The sequence below is a fragment of the Neodiprion lecontei genome, chromosome 7 (genome assembly GCF_021901455.1).
Source record: "Neodiprion lecontei isolate iyNeoLeco1 chromosome 7, iyNeoLeco1.1, whole genome shotgun sequence".
NCBI classification, from domain to species: Eukaryota; Metazoa; Arthropoda; class Insecta; order Hymenoptera; family Diprionidae; genus Neodiprion; species Neodiprion lecontei.
The window spans coordinates 2,909,047-2,936,118 of NC_060266.1; the positions used below are offsets into that span (position 1 = coordinate 2,909,047).

The 27,072-nt window shown below is 37.9% G+C and overlaps 3 protein-coding genes across 3 annotated transcripts in view; 2 read left to right on the plus strand and 1 right to left on the minus strand.

The window, feature by feature from the left end:
• Window positions 1-5,151, plus strand: part of LOC124295532 — a 65,505-nt gene extending 60,354 nt beyond the window's left edge. Inside the window, exons 3-4 of the mRNA XM_046745939.1 lie at window positions 4,615-4,938; window positions 5,004-5,151. Of these exons, the coding sequence (XP_046601895.1) occupies window positions 4,615-4,938; window positions 5,004-5,039 (360 nt within the window). The 3' untranslated portion in view covers window positions 5,040-5,151. The remainder of the gene's footprint in view (window positions 1-4,614; window positions 4,939-5,003) is intronic.
• LOC107222353 (titin) lies at window positions 2,558-26,223 on the minus strand. Its single transcript, XM_046745935.1, has 9 exons — window positions 24,799-26,223; window positions 8,451-8,795; window positions 7,398-7,712; window positions 7,179-7,330; window positions 6,948-7,092; window positions 6,447-6,737; window positions 5,947-6,336; window positions 5,147-5,467; window positions 2,558-3,337 (listed from the first exon to the last, which is right to left on the minus strand). The coding sequence occupies exons 1-9, from the start codon at window positions 24,872-24,874 to the stop codon at window positions 2,781-2,783; spliced, it is 2,592 nt and encodes an 863-aa protein (XP_046601891.1). The 5' UTR covers window positions 24,875-26,223; the 3' UTR covers window positions 2,558-2,780.
• Window positions 8,697-27,072, plus strand: part of LOC107226720 (golgin subfamily A member 4-like) — a 43,551-nt gene continuing 25,175 nt past the window's right edge. Inside the window, exons 1-2 of the mRNA XM_046745934.1 lie at window positions 8,697-8,836; window positions 8,947-9,066. The gene's annotated coding sequence lies outside the window, so the exon portion shown is untranslated. The remainder of the gene's footprint in view (window positions 8,837-8,946; window positions 9,067-27,072) is intronic.

Below are 27,072 nucleotides of genomic sequence, written 5' to 3' on the forward strand. Positions count from 1 at the left end.
AACTAGAGTCACAGGGGATCGGAAATTGCGGGGGTTCGAAGCTGCAGAGAGATAATGACTTGCTGTGTTGTCGCCACAGCTGATCACAAATGTTGAACTACGGTATTTTTTCCTCTCCAACTTTCCGGCTGTTCTCTTTTTATTCATTACGTATTTTAAAACGGCCGAACGCGTTGCGCGTTAAATTTTTGCCACGCGTCTCAACTTCTTCGAACAATACCTTCTTTTTTACTTAATTTTGTTGGAATTTTTTCTTTTTTTTTTTTCTTGCTCTCATCGAGAGAAAAATTTGAGAGAAGGAGAGCAGAGTGGCTGTACTTTATACAGGACGCACACGGGAACGGAAACGGAAACGGAACCGGGGGAAAACAAAAACTTCTTAGCGAAGAAGAAAAAGTTGAAATAAAGATGAAGAGAGGTGAACGGAATAAAATTTACGACTTACGGTGAAAAAATTATTACACTCTTTTAAAAGAAACAGTTTTATTGTTATTTTTATTTTCTTGTTGAAATTACGAGACCCGATCGAGCTTCTTTTTTTACTATTTTTTTTTTTTTTTTTTTTTTGCGAAATATCGTTTTAACTGGCTTATATCAGGTACTGTTGATACTATTTTAATATCAACGTATTGCGGACGTAGGCAGAAATCGCTTCGTGTGGAAGTTTGGAATAGCGGAACGACGAAATGGATATTTGTGACTCTCATTCTCTCTCTCTCTCTCTCTCTCTCTCTCTCCCTATACGTAGCGGCTTTCAAGAGAGGAAAATGGCGCTTTAAATGGTATGCAAAACAACGCGTACACGCCGCCCAAACCCGGATGGATATGAATGGCCCAATTCCGAAACCTGCTACGTTTTATGCGCGGATGTGTGGGTGTATTTATACATATATTCAGCCATTCCGCAGCCTTCGCTGCTACGAATGAACGAACGAATGAACGGTACCTTCAACTCACCGGATAAATTCACCTTCAAGGGGTGAAATTCTCCCCGCGAATCGTCCTTTATACCTGCGCCAGCATGATAATAAGGCGGAACGTATTTTTATTTTTCCCGGCAATTGGGTTCCAGCTATTATGTTCTTGTACTTTTTGCATATTTCGTGGTTTTTCGTCTCTCTCTCTCTCTTTTGTAATACTTTTTTTTTTTTTTATATCCTCGTTTCTCTGTTTTCAGAGAGAAAAGGAAGTTATTGTAAGCACCCTGAAAATGAAAGGTTGAGTTCAGCTGAGATTTTGAAGTTGATCGGTGATTCGCTACTTTTTGAATTATTGAAATAACAAAAATCCTAAAACTTAAAACGAGTGGTGATATATCTTGAGAATGGATGAATGAAACGTAAGATTTTTTAGGTCACTGATCACTGGTTTTGTAAAGTCAGATTTACAAAATTTAAATTTGTAGTATTGAATATGCTAAAAATAAAAACTGAAAACACTTTTGTGCCGCGGATCACGAAACTGAGGTCAGATCAACGAAATCCAAAATGGGGAATCCAATAAAATCTAAAAAGATTTGGATTTTGGTAGAAATTATTAGGCGGAGGTTTTCAGGCTTACCGATAACGAATCCAACGTCAGAATTACAAAATTTCTAATAATGGATCCATTATTGTCGTTCGAAATAAAAAAAAAAAAAAAAAACGTATTCACATTTTCATGTATTATGATACCTGATGGCTTTTAAATCGTTGATTACGAATCTTAATTTCTAGTTGGAAATTCGAATTGGATATTGATATTTTATTTTTCCTTTGAACTTGGAACCTGCAGTTTGAAAACAGAAAGTTCGAAGGCTGGCTCACCGTCAGCTTCAAGCCGCTTGTTATTATTAATATTACTATTATCACAGTTCGAAACGATTTTTTTAAACGGAGAGTTCAAAGGTTAGCTAATGGTCAGCCCAAGCCCACTTGTTTCCACCTATTTCCAATCATCTTTACGTGAAACGCCAATATCTGTTCAGAATTCTTATGAGATGTATTTGCAATTTTTATCAAGGCAAAAAGAAAATTTTCACAAAATTTAAACGCAACATTTTTTTCACTTTGTGTTATCAGGAATTCGTATTTCGAATTTGATACTTATGAAGCCGAGATCCCGCAATAAAATGCCTTATATACGTATACGGTAATTTAAACCGTTCAGCGAAACGTCGTTTATAATACTTCTCTTCACTTACCTTGGTGAATTTTCATCCAAGTACCTAGATGTAAAGTTTACCGCCGAGCCGTCTCTGAATTCCTGTAACTCCAACGGCGTTTCAGCCTCTCTGCTGTTATCATTTCGCGAATAAATACAATTGAAGGATCATTCCGTAAGTGGTTGAAAAGGAATTTAAAAAATTAACTGTTATAATGTATTTGAAGATTGTTTTAGTTATCTCAACACGATGCGATTTATTAATTACTTTAATTTTGTTGTTGTTGTTGTTGTTATTATTATTATTATTATTATCATTATTGTCTATGTACAAACATTGATATACATTTTTCGTATTTTTCATTTTTGATTCAACAACAGATTTGTCTCATTTTTTTTTTTTTTTTTTTGTTAGTTTCTTTTTTTTTTTTATTACACAGTCAAATAAACATAATATATACACACGATATGTGTCAACGATATCGACGAGAAACATTACCAAACAATATACAATTATAACACACGTATACAGTTTTCGTCTGCTTTTAAAATCCCCTGTAATTATCGTTGTTAAGAAAATAATATACAAATAATGAAGGGTATAGAAATTTGGTAATATAACTACGATGACGATGGTATTATATAGAACTTTCCTGAACGCGGGAACTCCGCGTGCAGATATTATCGTGATTACGGACGACGGGAAGGGTGTTGGGACGAAGGGGGCTAATTAGGGGGTTTCCTGGGGGCGAAGGGCGCTCCGTGAAACCCTCGGAGTATATCCACGAGTCCTTGCCGTGGAGGACGGAGGACGGCGATGAGGGATAACCGAAACGCTCGATGTTCGAGGGGAAGTTTTTTATCCGTTCCGGTTTCGCCGCGTACGTCGGCTCGAAGATGTCCGGCCGACGGTCGACCTTTATCGGGATAACGTCGGGCTCCTCGTCCTGCGAGGGGTCCTGGAGGTCCTGCGGCCTCGGATCCCGCGGCGGCCGCTTCTCGTCCTTACGCAACTCGCTGTATTCCCGTACCTCCCTATCCGCATCCTGCGGGACCTTCGCCAGGCGCGACGGGTGGCTGCGACGATACAGCGTCAACGTCACACCGACGACCAGGATGCACGCCGCCGTTACACCACCGGCGAAACACGCCACCAGCAGGCTGTAGTCCTTCTTGTTTTCCGAGGAATCTCGACCTGCCGTTGGGGAAACAGAAAACGCGTCGGATCGAGAGAACGGCGAAGGGGGTGGAGATTTTTTAAATCGAGGGATCAAAGTGACGGGGTTTCAAAGACGCGATTTTCGAGAATGTGGAATAGTCGGAATGTCGGAACGTCGCAATGTATGGGACCTTTGGTACCTTTTCATGGTTCTACATTTTTAAACCTCAAACTCGAAAAACGAGACTCCCATTCGATGCTTTTACAAAGTTAGAAAGGCGATGGGTGACAGTGACAGATTTTTAAAAACTCAAGTGGGAAGAATGTCGAAGTTTGGAAAAGTTGAAATATCGGAATATCCCAGGTGATAAAAAGGTCAAGATCTCGAATTTTCGAAGATTTCGAAGAAAAGAAATTTTATTTAGTACAGGATTTCACAATGTAGAAACTCAAAAACTAGTAATATCAAAGCAAGTAGTACCAATTTATGAAATCTCTGAAATTTTATAACGAATTTATTGATTTTGGCATTCTATATTTGACCTCATTCGTTTCTTGTTTGAAACGTTTCTGTAATTGGGGCTTACACATTTTTAAATTCTATGAGCCACGTTTTTTATGGTTAAATATTTGATATTACGACCCGATTCTACCGTGTGGCTAATAAACGGCTTTAGAAACATCAAAATTGTCAGCAGTTTTGCTAACTATCGAACGTTTACCAACGAATCAACGAACAAATGAGTTAAACAGACTTTTATGAAACACCAAAAGTTAGACGGATTGTAAATCTATTTGAAAACATTTGTTTACTGTTATTTAGAGTACTGATTGTTTTAGTATTAATGCTATCGTATTTGATAGCACAATACTTCAGAACAGTCTAAAGTTTAAACCACAGTTGTTTGACTTATTATCGCAAAATAGAACGTAAATATTTGAAGTAAATTAAATTCTTTTATGCTTTGTCTGAAGGCTTAATGTAACTGAAAATTCAACTTGAAGTGTTTCTCGATACTTCAAAAAATGTGTGGCGGACACGTTAATTCATTGATATTAGGAGTTCGTTAACTGGCGCATTTTTCTTGACCGAGTCCTGTTTTTCCCGCTGATAGTTTACAACCACTGCGAACTACGTAGAGTAAAAATTTAATTGGAAAATACTAACAACCAAAAAAGTTACGTTGTTTCGTTCTGAAATGCGACGAATGGCTTTGGAAGACAAAAGCACTGGCAGCCTCCGCTGTGCTGCGGTAGAACGAAAATTCAATGTAGCTAGTTTGGCTAATCCTTGTGCACTTCGTTCGTTACAGATTCATCGGATAATAGCTAACGAGCCTGCAACAGAGGCTGGTCCTGCAGGATGCAGAGAGTATCGAGGAGCAGACGAGGTTGGCAAAATGGGTGAAGAGGAGGACGAGGCCCTTGAGATTCAGGAGGCGCGTCCAGGTTCGTTAGCAGGCTTAAAGGAAGGGGAACGAGGAGGAAGAGAAGAGGATACTGTGCACACGATTCAGGAGCAGGAAGAAGGCCGAGGATCCGGACGAGGAGAGGCGAGCAGCTGGTGGCCTACGGGGCTTTTTGCCAGACCCCGCAGTGTATCTGGCGGACGTTGGACGACCCACTCGAGCTACTCGGTGAGCATGCCGAGCATGAATAACTCATGAGGATGGAAATTAAAGAGGATAAATGTACCCCGAAGGTGGAGAGGAGGACGAGGAACGTTGTCGGAAAATAAAAGCAAAACACAGACGTCGTCACATCGCCACCTCGCTTCCTCGGACCTTCACTCCGCGGGCCCTTTGAGGACTAATGGTAACGCGAAATTGAGAGACACAGACTCACCCGTCGTGTACATCGCCACCCCTTTCAACGTTATCGGCTCCAGGACAACCGGGTCGCTCTTCCCCTTGGCGTTCACCGCGTAGAGCAACAGTCTGTAGTTTCGGCCTGGTTCCAGGCCCGGCACCTCGAATATCGGACCTTGGGACCCTAGTCGGTCCGTCTGGTTCGAGGAGAATATCGTGTTCGCCCGGGAAACTGTCTCCTCGCTGTAAACCTCCAGCTCGAAACTCGTCACTGGTAAACCACCGTCGAAACCCTCGGTGCATCTCACTATCAGCCAATCAGCCTCACGCGAATCCGTACCTCTACCCTCGTCCAGTCCTGATATGGTCAAGCGACGTGGCAAGGGAAAACAGTGGTTAGTTTAGGCCGCGAGGGATCCTCGGGTGTCGAAGAGCGGGAAAGGGTCTGAAGCTTTCTGAATAGTTCAGGAAGATTTTCATACGTTTCAACCGGTTTCAACGGACATCGACCAGCTTTGGAGGCTCGCACTGATTTCAAAAGATTTCGGGTCCTTTCAATTACCTCTTCGCATACACCGTTTCGTTTACTTTTACTTATTGCTTCGAGGGTTCGGAATTCCTTGTGAAAACATTTCATACAGGGAGTAATTCAGTAATCTGTCAAGAGACTAAAAATTATGACAAGGTACGATGATGGCCACAGCTGATCTGTTTCATTAGATCAATTCGAATGATTTAATGGACTCCACTGAATAGCTGAAAACTGTAAACCTTGTTCATGGAATAACGACTGCGAGAAAAGGAGCTCTTCAACATATTTTTTAAAATGTCCCTCACCCATTCTGTAGGCGTAGGGCCCGGTGGACTGAACGGCAGTGCAATTGTGAAGCGGATAGGGTCGACCGGCAACGATGATCTGGAAGAGGCAAGGGTTCTTTTGTCTGCCAACTTGGTTCCTGGCCCAGCAGGCGATGGTCCCATAGTCCATTTCGGAAGACGGTGTGTAGTTGAGACGAGAGCCGTGCCACTGGCTGGTCAACAGTCTGACAGTCTCTACCTGCGAATAACGAGTCGACGGTACGTCGACAAGTTCACCGGAATTGTTGAATGTCCAATGAAAATTGGTCGGCGGTGGTCGTGACTGGATGCCACAGAACAGGGATATCGTCTCATGCTTCAACGCACCGACGACCTGCATCACCGATCCCTCCTTGCAGATCGGCGCGTCTGGAAGAAACGGGATTCAAATCGTTCAAAGGCGAGAAAATCGCCGTGGAGAGCACCGATAGATTTCCCGAAGTGGCCCGGTAAGATTTTACAGGGGTTTATGAACTTACACATGACCTCAAGGGTGACCGGCTCACTGGAAGACTTGCCCTCGGTGTTTGCGGCCAGGCAAGTGTAGTCGCCGGTCGAGTGGCGAGTCAGGCTTTGGAGAACTAGAGAACGATCGCTAAATATAATGCCGATCGAGACGTTCTGATGCAGTTCTTTGCCGTTCTTGAACCAAGAGAGCTTGTAGGCCTTCGGATTGGCCTTAATGTTGCATTCGAAGTAAACGTCGTCGCCCTCCTTTATGTCCCGAGCGTTGATGCTCGAGCCTATCCTTATCGTCACGATCGGCAGGTCTGCAATCAGGCGTAGTGAAAAAGAGGAATGAAAATCGAGGTCTGCATTCCGAGCGGCTGGAAACGGGAGCGGCTGAATTAGGAGTCCCGAATATCTCCCATCAAGTTGAGGGTTAATGGTTCGAGGAGTGAATGAGCTCTCGGATCGAACAACGGATCAAGTTTGCAGAGCTGGGCCGGGTGGGTTCAATTGTCGGGAATTAAACTCACAATGGATAACCAAATGCCATCTGTCCTCTAGAGCGCTGTTAGGCACTTCCGGGTTCTCAGCTCGACATGTCAGATACTTCCCGTCGTCCTCGATTGTCGGCACGTAGCTCAGGATGCTTTTCGTCACGTTTGGAAACTCTGCAAACTTTAACATCCCACCACCCCCCCAAAACTTGACTACTATTCTATTTTCACTTGAGGAACTTTGTCTCCCTAGACTCGTCTACTCACGTTTCTTGCCATGTGCTTCACCTGGTGATCTCCCTTCCACCACGTTATCACAGCCTTCGGTCTCGACCCGAAGCTGGTACAGTTTATCTCGTAGGTTCTGAACGCCGAGAGGTTCGGCTCCTTGCTGGTTATGTTGACGGCGAACGGCTTCACTGGAATGCAAAAACCAGAACGAATCATTCCTCGAACCATGGACCAGACATTTCGCCATCGACTTACGGTTCACGTTCATCACTATTTCCGTCATCAGCGGTGGCACCAGCCTGTTGTTGTTGGCCAGGCACACCAAACGAGCTCCAAAAAACTTTCTTGTTATCCTGGGTATGTCCAGGCGGTTTACAGTGACCTCGTCTTTCTCCCTGTAATAGGTGTCGTCCATCACTTCGTTGCCAAGGTACCATGTCAGCCTCGGAGATGGACTTCCACCCCAGGTCTCGCAGAACAGGGTCAAATTTGAACCCTCGTTGTATATCGGTGATACCTTTTCAATCGTTCGCCGATTCGCGTCCAGCACCACTGGCCGATCTGGCTGGACTAAGAGAGGAAAAAGTAACGATCACTTTTATCGGAAATGAAGTCGGCTAATTTTTTCACAGATCGTTGTAGGCACAGAATCTGAATTTGAAGTTATTTGAGCTTTTCCATGATAGTCCCAAAAATAAAATCTCACCCAAGGATTAGACCAAAATTTGCGCTTTATTTGATATTTTTGGTACACTTTGATCCCGGGTTATTAATTGTCAAAGAAATTTGCAAAGGACCGAAAAATTGTTTCTTCTTTTTTTCTTTTAAACAGGATATATAACTCGAGAACGAAGTGTGCTAAGAATCTGCAACAAAGTTTGAGATATAGCTTTAAATTTAAACTGTATGCCTTGTTTGAGATTTCTGTCACATTTCGTTCTTGACTCATTAATTGTGAAGCAGAATCTGAAAGGTGAGATTATCTTTTTAATTTTTTTATTTTTGGTTTCTCTGTCAGAGATACCATAAATGGGAAATAAAATGATCTGGAGTACTTGAACAAAGTTCAAAATATAGCTTAAAGCTCTAGCTACGGTTCGAGTCGTGTTTTGAGTCCCTAAAAAATTACGTTTTCGAAATACATCCAGTTGTAAAATATCCAGAGTCAGTTTTATCACTGCAAACTTGATTTAAAATATCATAGACAGCTTTGAAACTCTCTAAATGTAGATTTCAATTCTCGCGTTGAAAGAAAAATTCGCGAAATCGACACTCGCTCCTAACCGCATTTTATTAAAACCAGCTTACCGATTACGGTCAATTTGATCTTGACATTTCTAGTCGGACTGTTCTTGAAGTCTACCCTGCATCTGTAAACGCCTGCGTCAGAGGCGAGCAGATCGTCGATGACCAGCTCGGCCGGACTGGCGTTAACATTCATCAGGGCGCGGCTGCCGAAGCCGTTTGGGTCCGACCATAACTTGGCCTGATCGAAGCCTCGCCCCCGTACATCGAGGCTGTAAACCGGCTCGCCGTCAATTTTCTCATTGTACCAGAGAACCATGAAGAGAACGTCGCCTCGTGAAGAGGGGGCCACCTCGCAAGGTAGCCGGGCCTTGAAACCCGCGACCGCTGAAACCTCGGTGATGGGTACTGAAAAACGCAAGAGAAGCAACGCTCGTCAAATCCAAAAGGTAGCGATACTTGATGATTTTTTTATTTCAGGGTTTCTTGTTTTTAAAACTGAACGATGATTTGTAAGATATGCGGGCGAAAGAAAGCGTGTTTTCTAATTACTTTGCAGCATGTCGAGGATTTCGAAAAGAATTTACGAAACCTGAGACATTTTAAAAAATTCAAGAAAACTCTTAACACGGTACGAAGATTTTTGCAGAGCCCAAGATCACGTCATTGCTTTACCAAGGTTTGAATAATTTCAATCACAGCTTATAAAATTTACCATTATTTCTTTTTCTAGCATTTTAAACAATACCGCACGACGTTAAGCTACTTTAATTCCATTCTTGACTCTTTTTAATCCAATAATAACTGCTTTGCATTGATTAACTCATCAATTTCGAACACCGATTGAAAAACTTTGTAGTGATTTGATAAAGTTCCACCAACTGACACGAAAACACAAATTTCTTAGTCACGTAAAAGAATTTCAACAGATTTCGCATATTTGATAAGTGAGTAGATATATGATATCGTATAATTTACTAACAACAAGATACATTAACGGCCAAGATTAGTTTTCAACGATTCTCGAACGATTGATCATAGCAAATAAAAAAATCTCTAACAATTGCAAAGAACGAACAACGCGATCCCGAAAAAATTTTCAAGTCTCTCTGGAGCATTATTCGTCTGGTCCAAGTGGAATTCCTGCGATATCCGATGAACGGGATGTTTGAAAAGACTTGATCAATTACCAATAGTTGGTCAAGAATTTATTGAACCGATCTGAAAACGCATGGAGCCGAGTTGGTTATATTCCTGCAAATTTCAATAGCGGGAAACCGTCCTGCCGCAGGAAGTCCCAGGGGGTCTGACCTGAACTCCGGCGGTATTCCAGCGGTTTGAAATCAGGCTTCGAACGCTCGTCCCAACGGACTGTTTAAAAAACTCGGTACATGCATGTGTATAATGCATTTGAGTTGGATTGGTAGATAGGTAGTAGGTAGATAGTTGGATAGATATATAGATAGCATAGTTAGTTAGAGGGATAACCAGACAGATAGATAGATAGATAGATACGTGGACAGACAGATAGACGTAAACAACGAACTCGGGTAAGAGTTGGGCAGTAACTGCAAATTTCCGGTGTGTAAAAAAGAAAGCTGAAAAAGAGAAAAATCCCCGGGATTGATCTGGAATCGAAGGGGAGTGAGAAGGCTCGATTAATTTGTTCTGCCGGTCGATTTATGCCTGCCGACTGAAGCATCGATGCAGAATTTTATTGGTCCAAATCGCTCCACCTACGTGAATCAATCTTAGGTAAATCCTTCGCGAGTGATTATACTCGGGCTATTCTGCTACCTCTGATCGCCGCCTTTGGTCCCGACACCGTTTTACCGCTGTTCAGGAGTTCCGCTTCACTCTCTCTCTCTCTCTCTCTCTCACTCTTTCTCTCTCTCTCTCTCTCTATCTCTCTTTTCGCTCTCTTCTTCTCGCGCTAACCTCGACAGAGACTAATTACCCGACGGTGATTCCATTTAATTGAATTGCTAGAAGAAAGAGTCCAATTCCACCAACGCACGCCTGCCCCTGCTGGAATTTCCTCCATTGGAGTAAGAAGAGAGAGAGAGAGAAAAAAAAGGAAAAGTGGGAGAGGGAAAGAGAAGGTAGAAGGGAAAATATATATGAATTGATGATCAGGGTTGAATTGCTGGGGGTTATATTCTTTACGTTTCGTTACAAAAATCTCACAATTAAAGAAGATTTTTTGAAAACAGTTCATTCATACATCTGTACTCTGTTAGCTATTCGTTATTTTTTTTTTTTTTTTCTTGCCATTTCGTTACTTCCGCTTACCCATCATTTTGTCAATTTCTCATTTTGTCATTTGAACGGGTTATTTTTCACGTTCGACAACATCGTTTTAAGATACAAGTGCCGGTACGATTCTGTTCCTCCGGTGACTAATTATTGTTATTCAGTAAAATCAGCTCCGATGCACGATAACGCGCTGCTTATTTCGCCTACGGATTTCCGGACCACCCGGAACCGTAATTCGGAACGGGGTTGAATTTGCGAAGAGAGATAATGATCGCTCAGTCACTCGCTTGCTCGCAATTCATGCGCTTGCCGATTCGCTTTTACCTATATGTACAATACATATATCTATAATATAGAACGATATATATGTGTGTATATGTATATGTATAATATTATATACTGTATGTATATACACCTGCGTACACTGCAGACTAACCGTTTGAATTATTAATTCACTGGTAACATTCGACACGCTGTCATTTTCTGTACAATCAGATTGTTTAAATAATAATGAGATTCAAAATTATCTTCTAATTCCGCATAAAATTTATACAGGATAAATAAAAACCAAATATGATTCGTGTGGTCGAGTTCGTTGTGGGACAGTTTATTTTTTCAACTATACGTAATTCAACTATTTGACGAGTGCTTGTATATATATATACACGTCTTAAGCGTTAATTGCGAAATTTGACGTTGTGTGCACTTTTTTACTCCATTCTTTCAACAATATTCGCAGGTACCGACTTGGAAAAGAAGTCTATAAAAGATTGGGATTAAATTACGTATTTGAAAAATGTGGAAACTTACTTTTAGTTTTTCGAAAAAATAACCTTTCACCGAAATATTAAATCGTATTTGAAACGTACAAGGCTTCCCAAATGTGTATAATATATATATATATATATGTATGTATATTATATACCGGTGTACCTGCAAAATCTGTTTACCGATTGCAAACAAGCACAGAATTTGCAGTCTATGTACACGTACCTTTGCGAATAGTTTGTACATATGTATATATACGTACATACACACATGTGTGCGAGTATGAACTACCCTATTTTCAAGACTGCGGCTATCCTCTTCGGCTCGTGTATATTATTCCGTATAGTCTATATTTGTCGTAGTGTTTAAACAGGATTGAATAATTATAGCGAATAGGCAAAGCCAGCACCAAGCTATTCGCCGCGTAGTAAACGTGCCGTATTGCACATACACCGAGGCGATACGTTGTCGTAGTTTGCAGCAATCCTCTCCGCAGTAAATTCTGCACGTCGAGTAGTCGCGTGGCAAACATCATGTATTATCAAATTAATACGTGGCAAGGATGGAAGGATAAGTCTGAGAGCTGCAGGATAAACTAAACGATGGTAAAATCCTCGCTAGGGATTCACGTTAACTCTTGTATATATAAAATGCTCCGAACTACGTTGATTTTTTTTTTCTTGCATAATTTAACACACGTTTTTTGTAATACGATCGATTTAACGATCGGGACGAAAAGGTGGGGAAGTATCGAAAAGTTGAAGGAAATTATGAATATTCACGTAAGAAATAAACGGTTGAATAAATTCGCGCGAGATTCCCGAGGCCCGTTTTTTATCGCACCTGTTCATCGTCCCAACCTTACAACCGCGAAATATTTCCGCCTCACGAAGTATGTGAAATTGTGTTAATACACTGTTTACCAGGTGTGATAATCGATTTTTATGTTCAACACCAGTTTTTGCCAATTTTTACGAACTCGACGGTTGGGGAGAAGAATTATTACTGTTGAACGAAAAAAAAAAAAAAAAAACGATGCTCATCGGCAATAAAATCAATATTCAGTAAAACCGTAATGAAATAAAAAAAAAAAAAAAAGTGTTCACGTATATAAAGGCACAAAAATATAAAACAAAAAATTTTACACCGTTCTTGGTTATAAATAGAGAAAGAAACAGATGCCTCTATCGATTATACTCGTAATCAGCTAATTAGCTGCGTGTATAATTTTCAAGTAGATATAAGAAATTACTGTGAATACCGTACAAGGAAAATTGGGTAATTTTTGAAGGCGTGGAAAAAATTCATTGCGCAGCAATCGGGTCGGTAATTAATATCGGTGATTAATTATCCATTATAAGAAATCGATCAAACCGGAAAAAAGAACCCGATGGATTTTTCGAATGATTTTTAACTTGTATGGCTGGATTATGCGTACATGTGTGTATGTGTGTGTGTGTATATTCAAACGGTACAAAAAACTGTTTAACATCATTACAAATGACCGGATATACGGAGTGCATAGATCGTAAAATAAATCTGTAAAAATACGAGACGCCGACTCATTTTTTATTCATTAGTTAATTTTTTTAATCCTCATTTTTCTTCTATGCTTGCTCCATTCGTTATTCGGAATATATTGATCGTATAAGGTTGTTGATAGTGATAATGATAATAATAACGAGAAGACGGTGAAGAAGGAGAGAAATGACAGAGAGACACCGATTGCTGCAATCGTATTATAAACGGTTACGTATCAACGATCGCGTGATTTCACGTTATTTCGAAATCACCTTCGTTTTTCTTCCACGCAACAAGGTTGTATCAGTGTGTAAATATACAAACGTACGATATGGACCGATTAATTACGATACTTCAGGCTGTCGTTTTCCTCTATACCAACGATTTTTGACTTATTGAAGTTTCGGCGTAAGATCAACAATATAAATGAAAAAATCGAGGATGATGGGTAGGGAAAAAATTTATCACCAACTCGCGACGATTATTCCGTTGAATCATAGAACGAAATTCCGTCGATATAAAGAAATGTAAAATATTTATACAAGCGTATCAATAAATATTACTTACGCATACACGTTATACGTGGTTAAATCGGTAAACGAATGATTTTCGACGCTGATCCAAAATAATATAAGAGGGAATCAAGAAAAAAAAAGAAAAAAATTATCAAACGAATCGAGAAACGAAAAAAATCCGTGAGCCTGAATAACGGAAGAGCAAAGAATAATCTACCCAAGGGGGGGGGGGGGGGGGGGGGGGGGGGGATAGGGGGGGTCGATGTCGAAACGCGGTATCAGCTATTTCGTGAGAAGAAATAAGGGACACAGGCCTCGACTGTTCCTTCATCCCCATGAAGCGACCCGCGGTTTTGCAACTCAGAGATGAGGGGCGGTTTTCTCGAGTGCTTGGTCACCGGACAAAAAGCACCGTAATATAACGATCAAGCATGTGAGTCGAGGGACGGAGGGATGGAAAGGAAAGGGGGTCGAGGACCGAGGTGATAAAACCGGCGAAATCTACCTCGTGCAAACAAGTCGGCAAACAGACGAAGAAACACGCGCGAAAATGAGAATCTTTCTCCCGATGCTTGCAAAAAACGATCCAATAACGGGATTCTTTTTTATCAATAGACTTTTTGGCGATTGTGATATTACGATGAATGGTTTCATTTTTTCTTTTTATTTTATTTTATTTTTTTATTTTTTTTTTTTTTTCTTTGGTCTCTGTTTTTGTATCGTTCTTACTTCCCACTTTTCATCACCTTCGGTGTTTTGTTGGAAAAGTATTGGTTTCGGGCGAAAATCACTTTTTCTAATTTCAACGAATCTTTACGTTTTCGAACATCTAGAATCCGAAAAAGAAGTGTTTTTTTTTTTTTAGAAAAACGACCGTGGAAACGATTGGATTAAAAACTGATACCCGTGAGAAATTTTCCAATTTTTCTTTAAAAATTTTTTTCATTCGTCCGATTTCGATATCATCGCGAAAGTTTATCGGACAGAGTTTTATGACGGTAAAAACTGTAGCGTTAAAATTGTTTTTACGGCTTGTGTCTTCTTTTTTCTTTTGGTCTGGTCATTTGGTTTCGAAAGTCAAAATTCTCGGCTTTTACAGCCCAATTTTCATCTGTATCCTGAGAGAAACAAAAAATTATATTCCCAAGAACGTATCGGATTCAATGTCTTCGATAATATTTTGAAATTACTTTTTGGTACTTTCGAAACGATATTGTGTCAACTCGAACACCGAAATTATTATTTATTTTTATTTCTTTCTAATCAACAAATCGTTTTTGTACTTCTGTTTGAGTATCTTTTTATTTTCCATACCGCAGATCATCGAAAATTGTACGTTTCACTTTTCGTTTCAGAAGATAAAGACAAAAGAAAGAAAGAGAAAAAAAAAAAAAAAAAACAAGAAACAGAGCGTCGAGAAGCAGATTCGATCAATTTCGGTGGATAAAAGAAATTTTCGTTCCTTTTTAAATTCTCCCTTTCTCACCTCAGTAGCGTTCTACAAAATCGAAGTATGTATTAAGCTACGTTATTGAAAAAGCAACACGAAGTAATACAATCCTGTCAAATATCACAAGAAAATTAATCGGATGAAAACGCCGCGTCCCAAGAAAGCGCGAATATTTGCAATTTAATCTACAATATCCCGCAGCTATTCTTCAATTCTCCTCCCACACAATTTTCAGATCCCTTTTACGGGTCGGGATTTCTTCGTGTCTGTCTGCGCTACGCGTTTCAGATTAAAAGACGTTGATCGCACGAGGATGCTGCGATGACTTTCTTCTCGGCGTTGCGAAAAGGTGCGAGAAACTGGAGAAAAGGAGGAAGGGAGGAGATTCTTTATTTCGAAAAGAAGATCCTGATCCTCCTTTATTTCTTTCTCTCTTATCTCTCTTCATTCCTATTTTTCCTCTCTCTCTCTCTCCTCCCTTTATATCACCTCCTACGTTTTTTTTTTTATTTTTTTTTGTATTTTTTCTCTTGCCTACCGGCACGTTAAGGTGACCGTACAATGCTCGAGTGATTGGTGGACGGTTCTCGGATTGTCTACGGATATCGTTCGATACCAAAGCCGATTTTATCAAATATATTGGAGAATCGTTTGCGAGAAGAGGACAAAGGAAGTATGAAACGTAACAAAACATTGGTCAAAAATTTCTTACAGACAGAGAGAATATAGCGTGGAACAATATCAACATTTTTATTTTTGTTATACGTGGTTGAAAATGTTGACAGTTGGTTGCGAAAAAATTGTACGAAAATAGTGAGAAAAAGCTACGAAATGGGGAATTTTTTGGAAAAATGATAGTAAAGCACGTATCACCAATGAATAATTGTCGAAAATTCAACAACGAGTGATTTTCTTACAAATTTCTCTCAAGCCAGTATAAAAAACGATGTGCTAAAAATTTCGCAGACAGTCTGGTTCTTTTGTAAACACTGACTTGGTATTGCTTATTGAACGTAATATAAAATCTGTGTTGTTTAATGCGAATTTTAATCAGAACTGACTTATTCGAAAATCCAAACTGCTTAAAATTTGGAAACAAAGCTAAAAATGAAGCTTCAATCTTTAACCATATTTTTATTCCTGTCAAAAATCTTTCACGTATTCCAGTTTCCTGTGAATAAACTCCCAACCAGAATATGCTGAATATCTGAGACAAAAACTAAAGTTGTAGACTAAACTTCCAAGCTTTATATCGACCTTTGTTCAAAATGCTCCGTAGCATATTTCACTCCCAAGTAACGTAGTGTCGGTAAAATGAATAGAAACATTTTTCTTTTTTTCTTCCTATCTCACGTTGAAGCGGTGAAAGTACAGCTTGAGCTTTGAGCTGCGATTTAAATATTGTTAGAACGTATAAGGATCTTTCGTTCCAGAATTACAGTCAATTGTAAAGTTCGGAAATTTATTTCATCGCGGTTTCAAACTAGATTTTGGCAAAAGCTAATGCATAAAAAAAGATTTGGAGTTTCAAAATTTAACCAAGAAACTTGATACTATTACACAGGTTATCAAAACATGTGTATTTTTTCTTTCGAGTTTGTATTTAAATGAATAAATTTCGATTCTATAGGTACATCGAATAATAACCAAAATCTGTATTTATTTCTTATACAGTTTGCTTTCGTCTCTTTTACGTTGATAAATAATCACCGGTCAACGTGAATTTTTTTAAATCGCTTTTATTTAAATAAAAATAAATGCGAAAATGAAGTTTGTTTAATTGTTATTAAAAATAAATGTTTGAGAAAATGGATAAAGCGTTAGAAGAATTTAACTAAACGCAATGTCCCAGCAGATCCACTTTATATTTATGTTATTTGATACATTTCTGTTATATTGAATATAACACAATTTTTTTTTCAATTTTAACATTTAAGTGATCATTTCAACATACAATTTGTAATTTCGACCTTTTCTTTTTCTATTTAATAATACTTCAAAAAATGGTTAAAGCGACCCAAAAATTTTAGTTTCAACTTGCTGGGACATTTTTTTGTTTACATCCTTGTAATTTTTCTCAAAATGTAAAATATCGTTACCGTTTCTACAAAAGTAAACTTTATCTAATAAAGCTAGTTTTATTTTTTTTTTTTCCCCTCTCAGTTACGCGGAATAAATCAAAATTTCACATCTAAAACGAAGACTGAAAATTCCTGTTGACCGGTGTTATTGAATAAAAATGTAATAAACGAGAGAATGAGAGGCGGAGGTGCGATGCAACGGTTTAAGACTTTGTTAAGGTGCTAAAGGAGGAGGAGGAAGAGGAGGAGATATTAAGGGTCAAGTTGCAAATTTATGAGGCGGGCAAATAAATTAAACTTGTTCGTAACTTTGAAAAGGGAGGGATGGTGATGTGGAGGAGGGGCGGCGACGGGGAGGGGGGGGGGGGATGTGAGACGATGTCGGCCGTCGCAGAGCGTCGAGGTTCATTTCGAAAGAGGAGGAACCAACCGCCTCGGGAAGCAGCGTCTTAATTGCTAACGGCGGTGTCTTGTACCTTATATACTCAAGGAACTTTAAGCCTCGTTCCGACGCCACTATTATACCAACCCCCACCCCCACCCCCACACCCCCCACATACACACACACACACACACACACACAAAATCGCAATTAATGCAAGAACGTACACAGCGTCAAGAAGGAGTAATTTCACTGTAGGTTAAAATTTATACACGCGAGAGAAGCGGAGAGAAAGAGAGAGAGAGAGAGAGAGAGAGAGAGAATTGAGTTAAAGAGAAATATTTAAAGCGGAGGGGATGAATAATAATTAACGGAAAACAACAGTAACAATAATTACCATCGTCGTTGCGATTAGTCCGCGAAGATGGGCTGGGGATGGAGGGAGGGGGGAAGGGCAGAGGGCGAAGAGCCGGACGCGAATGTAACAAACTCCTCGCTGGGAATAATCAGGACGAGTTTAAGGGAGAGAAAGAACGATCCACTTTATATCACATTTTCCTTACGCCTGCAGAGAAGACGGAGGTAGTAAATTATCTTACGCCGAAGACGCCCGCGGAGCGAAATGCCTTGCCCCGCGTAAGATTCTTGATCTCCCAACATCGTCTTGCAATCGGCATTAATTAAACATCTCGGCAACTCTCGCGTTTCTTTATCTCATTTTACACAACCTCCGCTTTTCTTTGATCAGACGCGATTATATTTATCTTCTTCTTCTCGTGCTTAATCTTTGCCTCTCTTTCTCTCTCTCTCTCTCTCTCTCTCTCTCTTTCTCTCTGTTTTTAATAATTTAGCTATACGATACGAGAAATGTACGTAAAATTTAATGACGAAAACAAAAAAAAAAAAAAACATTTTGCAAACTTTCAAATTTTACCGCAAACAAAACGGGTTCTTTTTTTTTCCCTTTAATTTCTTCTTGCGTTGAATCTGACAAATTTATCCGTACACAATACGTGCGACGAAAAATGTGAGAACAAATGGAGGAAATTTTTGTACAAATTTAACTTACGGTTACCTGTATCACATTTCTATAAATCAATTCTAAATATTTCCGTTATCGTCGGTGTAAATTTCACAAAATTCATTACAAGTTTCAAGCTTTATCTTTCGTACGTCTGTCGTAACGCTATAAAATCCAAAAATCAAAGACAACAAAACAAAAAAAAAAAACAGAAACAAATTTTCCCTTCATTCGTTACACTCCGTACTTTCTCCGGCATATTTGCAAATGTAATTGCGATGAATGAATGAATTATTATTATTATTATTATTCGTCCGATTTCTTACTTATGTACATCGATACGTATACATGTAATATACGAATATGTACATAATACGCAAGCGGATGGTGCGAACTAATTTTTAATGTGCAGCCAGCAACGGGGGAGTTTTAAAAATTATATGAGGAACTACTTTGATATCAAGGATCGCGGTTTTCCGTGTAACATTCTCTGCAGTATACGTACCCACACTACGCGTATATCTGTGTTTAGGTGTGTGTATGTATATAACGAACGAAGTCGCGGTCACGCGAGTCCCTGCACTCCAATTTTTTTCCCTCTTCTCTCTGGGGTTTTTCCTTCATTCTTTGTTTATTTTTCTTTTCAACCAACATCATTATTGCTATATTGCCGTATCCACTCTGCCGCGATTACAATGTACTCCTCCACCGATTTCCTCGAACTCGTTGGAAAATCGAGGCTCAATTTTACCCAACGCTCCCGTGATCATTTTTTATTTATCACTTGGGTTTTATTATTATTATTATTTTTTTTTTTCTCTCTCCTGCCCTTTCATTCCCGATCGTTTCTCAACTTTGCAAGAGTTGACGATCTTTCGTGTGTTTCGTCCTGTTGATTTTTTGTTTCATTGCAGTTTGAAATAGAATTGGAAAGAAAAGAAAGAAAAAAAAAAGAAAACTCAAGAATCGCAATTTTTATTCGAATACAAAACGTCTCTGTCAATTTTTGCAAAGTCTCTGATAATGAGGATCCGAAAAAAGAAAATTGTGTAGCGATTATTGAACGAGAAAATTAAAAATTCAAAACGTTACGACGGATATAAATTAATACAAGCAAAGCACAAATTTTAAATCCATTCCCGCAGATCTCATAAATTTTGTACCACACATCTTGTGCAGGTAGTTTAAATACAGTTGACGAATTTATGTAATACTGCTCACAATGGCAATGATAATAACAATAGTGATAGCGATAGTAATAATGATAATAATAATAATAACAACAATGTCAATAATAGTGATAACGGACTCAGTGATAATAGTCACAATCATAATAAATGAACACACGTCGGGTTTGGAATGGAACAACGATTTTCATCGCAATGTTTACCTCAATTCGTACCAAATTGGGTAATAAAAGCACGTAACAAGGTTCGCATCACGCGATATGCACGTAAATACAGTTACGCTTGTAATGTATGTAACGTTTTATGTGGGTGAATAAATGATCGTTATATCTACATTCTACGAGAAGCAGGTTGTCGACTATATGTATACGATGCTGTACGTACAACAATCTGACAATTCTAGATCGATGCTCGGAAGAAATTTTCGAAACATGTGATTTTACATCGCAATTTTTATACTTGCTAATCGGTTTTTGATTTCCTTTTTTTTTTTTTTGTTTTTTAGAATTTGTGCCCGCATCTAATTCTCGAGATTAATTTTTACACATATTACGTAACGTAATGTATAATGTATTTTGTTATGTACGTTTTTGATTTTTTGTTTCTTTTTTCTCACGAGATGCTGCGTGATGTAACGAGAAAAAGATTTATTCGGATACAAAGAACCTTGTGAATAATTCACTGAAATTAAAGAAACATTTTCGTTTTGAGGATTTGATTGTTTTGAATATTTTTTCGCTGTCTGGAATTTCAGCATTTTTTTTTTTTTTTTCACCTGATTAAATACTGCAACGATTGAAACAAACGGTAACTCACTATTTTGAAAATTGCCGTTTTCCACTTTTGATTTCTTGAAATGCGAGGAAACCAGTGATGAAATAAAAAACGACACATTTTTTCCACATCAAGTCCCGTTGTATATTAAACTTTAAATTACACGTTACTTATGTTGGAGGTTGAAAAAAATTTGACGCACAGTTAACAGCGAAAAATAAGAAAAACAGATGAAATTTAACGATATAAATAAAATAAAATTCAGATAAATTATCTCGACTTTGAGAAGTATAATAAAGTAGGATGCTTTTTAGGTAAAATTACACCCTTCAAAGTGATCGAAAATCGTTGATCATTTGAAATTGCGGAATCGAATTTTACATACTTGTAAAAAGTAACTACGTAATACACTCGCTCTTTCTTATTCTCTATCTCTTCATCTTGCTTCTCTCTTTTCCTCTTCTTTCTTTCTTTTTCTTCTTTTTTTTTTTTCTTCTTTCCTCGTATCTCGAGATGTGCGCCTCGCAACTCTGACACTTGGCTCTCTTTGCAGAGCGAGGGTGAAATTTGATATTTGATAGGACATGCGGCCCTAGACCACATCATCCCTCAGCGAGGAGACGGTTCGGAACTTTCTGTTTTAGACCCGGAACTTCCACACTACTCGACCTAATTAAACCCCCTCAGCTCTCAAGTATTCCGCACAGATATACGTACTACAATTTATATATATATATATATATATATATGTGTGTGTGTGTGTGTGTGTGTGTGTATAACTTTCCTATACAGGATATCACGTTTCAAAAACTATGCTCAAGTATATCGAAAACAGAGCATTGAATTAAGAAAAAGTATCGTAACAAAAATTGTTGTTTGTAAAAAATGGCCCATTAAGGCCCAGCTTTTGTTTTTTTGTTTTTCAAATGGAACCTTCTATTTTTTTTATAACGGTTTCTTATTTCTCGTTGAAAAGCGAGTAAGTTTTACTTCTAGTCATTTATTGGTTTTCATCTTCGAACAAGCCCGAAAAGTTATTCGAATTTTTTTTCCATGAAATGAATGGCAATGCGTCCAAAAGACTTTTTAATTTAATGCTCAGTTTTCGATATATTTGAGCATATTTTAAAAAGCGAAAAGCAGAAGAGAAAAGAAATTAACATTAAATTACTACACTAATCTTACCCACAAATCAAACGCAAGATATTTCTCTTGATTTTTCTTTTTCCCTCTCGTCGCGTTCTTTGAATAATTTCATTAATTACGTAGAAGGATTTTTTTTTCTTCATTTTGCACATTGCTATGCTTATTTCGTGTCGAATTATCAGATTCATTGTTATCGTCTAAATATTTCTGATTCTTTTTTTTTTTTTCTTCTTCTTTAACGACGCGTTTAACGTTTACGTTTCGTTTTTCAGTTTTTCGAAATTTCCAGGATTTTTTCCGATCCGATCTTTCGTTTCGTCCTAAATTCCATCACGACTTGATTACGTATTTATAAAATCGCAACTACTTAATTCATACGCGTGTATAATACATTACGTTCTCTAATTATCATGTCAAACCGACTAACGGAATTTGAAAAATTCTCGTCGCTCTGGTGTTGCATATAAATATATGTGTGAAAAAAAAGAATATATATATATATACATGTATATAAATATGTATAGGGTAATATATTGATCGGGGTAGAAGAAGTATACGTGCCGGGAAAGGGGTTACGAATATATACAGTGTAGTTCCGGTTTCGTGGGCAGCGCAGACATTCTCTGGCCACTGCAGAGGGGGGTTACTGCTGGCTGCTGCTGTATCATAAGGCGGTTGATTTTTTCTTTTTTTTTCTCTTTTTTTTTTCATCCTTTGTGTTTCATTTGTTTTTTTTTTTTTTTATTATATCCCCATTCGGTCCCAAGTACATTAAACATATGCACAGACTCAGTGTCAAGAGCGCTTCATTTTCACTCGGAAGGGAACAAAAGTGTGAGTTCTTTTTTTCGTTTTTTTTCTTCTCGTTCTATCGCTGGTGAAAATCAAGAAGGAAGAATTTTTTAACATTTTGTAAAAAAAAAAAAAAAAAAAAAAAAAAAAAAACGTTGCCACGTCTGTAACGGAAAATCGTTGGGAATTATTTTCAGGTTTAAAAAAACGACAATATTCGTTCGCGTATAGCGAACACAAACAAAAAAAAAATGCATAGTCTTAAATATCAATATCGAATCTTGAGCGAAAATCGATAAGAATCGTCAATTTTTCTGACGAGGAAAAACAGATTGAGGGGATGAAGAAAGAAATGACGATCACCGTAACCTTCGCAACAAATTTGCAACTGTTGTAAAATTTGTACATGGTTTTGACAAAATCTCGAGAAAAATTCACTCGCCAATGTGAAGAAGAGAAAAAGTATTAAAATAACTGGATTGAAATGGTAATTGAAAGAGGTGAAAAAAAATAGTAAAATTCAACTCAAAATTATAGTAACTTAGCGCAGTTTTTTTTTTCGTTAATACGTGTGATATACGTGCATGTGCATACCTGACGTATACGTACATGTATGATAAGAGAGAGACAGATCAGAAAATGAATGAATAACTTATAAGCTAAACAGTAAAAAAGCAACAAAATCAAAGTTGGCACTAAATTAAGATAACAGGAGGGAAGAGAAAATCAACAAATGACTACAAGGATGTAAAAAAAATATATAAATATATATAAAATGTAGAAGGAAATAAAAATACAAATAAGCAGGAATGGAGGCATAGAGTTAAGATAAAATCAAATAACAAAATAGAAGAAGAAAAATAAATAGATGAATAAAAACATATATATCAAAAGATAGAGCAATTGGTATAAAAGTACAAGTAAAATCAACACAATGGTGAAAAATAAAGTGAGAGAGAGAGAGAGAGAGGGTGGGAGAGATATGTATGCAGAGGGGGTGGGAGGAGGGTTTCCCAAAGTTTCAAGTGTTCATGTTGCGGCTACACAACAACTTTTACCAAACCGCCAAGTTTTCGAACACCTTCTGCAACGCGGTTGCCACTCGGATCCCCTGCAGGAACTTTACCCCCATGTATGCTCGCTATACGTTGTACGTAAGGTGGGCATACATACACAGATAGGCATGTGCATAACTACGTATACACGTCAAGCCGGCAGATTGTTATTTGAACAATCGCTGTCATCTATTATGGAAAATCCGTATTTTTTTTCGTCGAAACTTTTTCAAACCCTGCTTTCTTTTTCAGCTTCATCCCTTTCTACCTTAGCTTTACGTTGCACAAGCGTGCGTGTGTTCACCTACGTACAACTATTTTACGGTATATAACGTAGGAATTATCGGAGGATAAAATTAATTTCCCGAATTCAAATTCTTTGCGATTCTACAAGTACGTCGAAATTCTCGAGTTTGCATTCCGGCTCAGCTGACGGAAATCGTGAGGTAAAATATTCACTACGCCGGGCTGTCGGATTGAATTTATAAAGAATAAAAAAAAATCAAGTCTGTTATCCAAGTCTCGTATATTCACTGTAAAAAAAAAAAAAAAAAAAAATCACAACTTGATTATAATGCGTAATTTGTTGCGTATAGAGATGAAAATTATTGTACAATTTTCAGTTCGTTTCTTTTTTTTTTCACATCAAACATCGTCTTTCGATTGCCGTTTTTTTTTTTAACCCTATGCACAAATACAAAAATCTGTGAAATTATTTTTAATCGAATAGTCTGTTTAAAATATAGACAAATTAGTCTCAACCTTATAAGGGAGAAAATATTTTACAAATAAACTCGTGCTTCCAAACTATTGCATTGAAAAATTAGACTCGAGTTTTTTTTTTTGTTATTATTTCAAATTTTTCTTGCGGTTTTCGAAATTGTTTATTTTTTATTCCCTGCCGTTTCTGTGTTCGCGAATTCCTGACCGTAAGTATTTTAACTATCCCTTAACGTCCTGAAGAAATTCCAAGATTCTTCTGAGAAGAGGGAAAACCGTCGGGTCTGACATTCCTACGAAGAATCGCACAGAATTTCACGAGTCAAAATTCGCGAAAATAGTGCTTGCCAAATATATAATTTTATTCTCCTCATATTTGTTCGAAAATGTGACGCAATTTTACGGACAAATAAAACAAGCGATACACGAACAAGATAAATAATTACCAGTCGGCACAAATTTGATCGAATAAATCCGAGCAAAGCGTAATAAAAAAAAAAAAAAAAATGCGAAAGTTAGAAAAACGATAAAGCGCTGGTGAAACTTGATAGATCATATTCGCTAAAAACCGGGCAATAATTCGCGGTATATTTACTACTTAAACATAAGTCTTCTTTAATTTTTTCTTTTTTTTTTCAGTCATATGATTTATTTACTTTCGCGCTGAAAATTTACTTTTTTTATTTTTAAATTCACAACAAAACGGTCTATTCCGATGGATGAAATGAATATTTAATACTTACTCGGTTGGTCGACGTCGGTTATGAGAACTTCGGCATTTGCAAAAAAAAATACGCTCACTAATAAAAGCTTCTTCATATCAATTTCACAATTAAGAACAACGACGACGACGATAATAATGAAGAGGATGAATTTATCACGTTCATTCACTCTTCACACTCGCTTAATTCTCACATACGTATATTTCACTATATTCACATCGCTAATTGCGAATTATCAATTGAACTATCATATTTATTTTGATGTAATTGGTGTTAAATTTTTTGCCACTGCATTTTGAGAAATTGACGGTTTGATTTTTTTTTTTTTTCCTCGTTTTTGTCGATTCTCTCCTCTTTGCACGTAAAATAATAAAAAAATAACTAATTTACCATGGAGAAATGATTAATTGGACTCGGCGTTTTATCACAGCATCGCTATTTCCGTCGCTGTTGTTATTACTATTATTATCATTGCTGTTGTTGCTATGATTATTCGGGCAATCTAATCAACCATCAATTAAGCAAACTTGACTGGCTGACGGCCAGGGCCCGACTTGTCACCGCGGTTTAAGCCGTTTATATGTCGCCGTGATCTTAGATCTGTGAAAAATAACACTTAAGCTCAGTTTTCATGGGGTATAAATAAATTCAGGCTTCATTCCGTATACGTAAAAAAGAACGTATCAAATTCCTCGAAGAAGAAAAAGAAACAATAAAACGAAACAAATAACACCAAATTTTCACACGTCGACGATATTTGATTTATCACCGATTTAACATTTTTTTTCAATTTCTTCTCTTTATTTGTTTCTTTTTTTTAACCCAAGCTGCTTTAACACCAAGTTATATATCTCACAACGCGCACCGATTAACAAGTACCTCGTGTATTGAATTCATTAAATACGTTCTCATACAATTACGTGTATTTATACATACATATACATACGTATATATTGTGTATATTCACACAAATATTCTACCATTCGTTTAAATTTATTCATCCCTTATCCCTCGCGTTCCTTTAATTTTTTTGAAGGGTAGAAGAACGGCGGAAGAGGTAGAAAAAAAAAAAAAAAAAAATTTTATCTTCCGCGTAAAGAGTGGTGAATTTCTATTTCTTCCAATTTATTTATTTATTTATTTTCTTCTTTTCCTTGGCACACTCGCGTGTTAAAAATTCGCAACGCCGATATATCCGGCACCGAAATCCCGAGCTGCTGCTACCACTGCTGCTGCTACTGCTGCTGCGGCTGCTGCTGCTGCGTAGCGGCAGGCAAACTGAGGGGGTTTGTTCCCGTTTCGGTTTTCCTCGGGGCATTTCGAGCTTTTCCGTCACCCTCCGGCTGGTTAACGCTCACTTTCCCTCTCCTCGACGATCGTTTCCTCTTATGCCAACCCCTTTCACCTGTCCCGTATAGCTATTTCATACGCTCATTACGCGCGGCTGAGTAGTTCTAGGGTGTTTTTTTTTTTTTATTTATTTTTTATTTTTTTTTTTTTCGTTTTTGGTTTTTGGTTTTCGAATATCCCTCCCCCTCCCCCTCCTCTCACCTTTCATTGTGCCCGAAGTGACATTAAAGTTTACTTTCTTTTTTCAAGTCCTTCAGTCGCAGCGGAATGCTCAGCGTCCCATCTCAAAAATTTCCACGTCCCAGCATTATCACAGTTTATTTAAATCTTGGATTTTGAGATCATGAAATTCCGACTTCATACACTTGATCAGCGATCCCAAAGATTTCACGAGCAACAAGTTTCGGTCGGAATCATCGAATTTTTATGGTTTTACCCGTTTCACGTACGGAGCCATATTGGATACGGAATCTTGGATTTTAGATGTTATCAAATTCTGACTATAGATTCGTGATCGGTGATCCCGAAAATCCCACGGGTAAGAAAATTCAGGCTTTTTAAGTTGCACAAGTGAGATTCGTTTTGAAATCGAAATGATTGATTAAATTTTTTCGAAAAAAAATTGATACGAAGAATTTGAGAATTTTCTTTTTTTTTTTTCTTCATCGTTGATAATTCTTTTTTGCCTGATAATCCATTGAAACAATCTTCTTGCTGCTCTTTCGAATATAACACCGGCAAATATAGAATATCAGGGAGAAATTTTAATTGTCAAATCCAAAACAACGAACGATTAAAAATAAATAATAATAATAATAATAATATATGAAATTTTTTTTTTTTGAATTCACGAAGACGAAGGAAGGAAACCATTTCTTTCATTTCCGCTGGCCTCACGCGTTCTTCCGCTTCGATTTACTATCTAGCTTTTGCGTGTTTGTTTTT

What these genes read in the sequence shown, in the direction of transcription:
- LOC107222353 (XM_046745935.1), bottom strand. Translation starts at nt 24,874, where the DNA reads ATGAAGAAGCTTTTATTAGTGAGCGTATTTTTTTTTGCAAATGCCGAA. An exon ending in GATCAAATTGACCGTAATCG is followed by an intron (nt 7,713 to 8,450) that starts GTAAGCTGGTTT and finishes TTCCTCTCTTAG; the next exon opens with TCCAGCCAGATCGGCCAGTG. An exon ending in AATAGTGATGAACGTGAACC is followed by an intron (nt 7,331 to 7,397) that starts GTAAGTCGATGG and finishes TTTGCATTCCAG; the next exon opens with TGAAGCCGTTCGCCGTCAAC.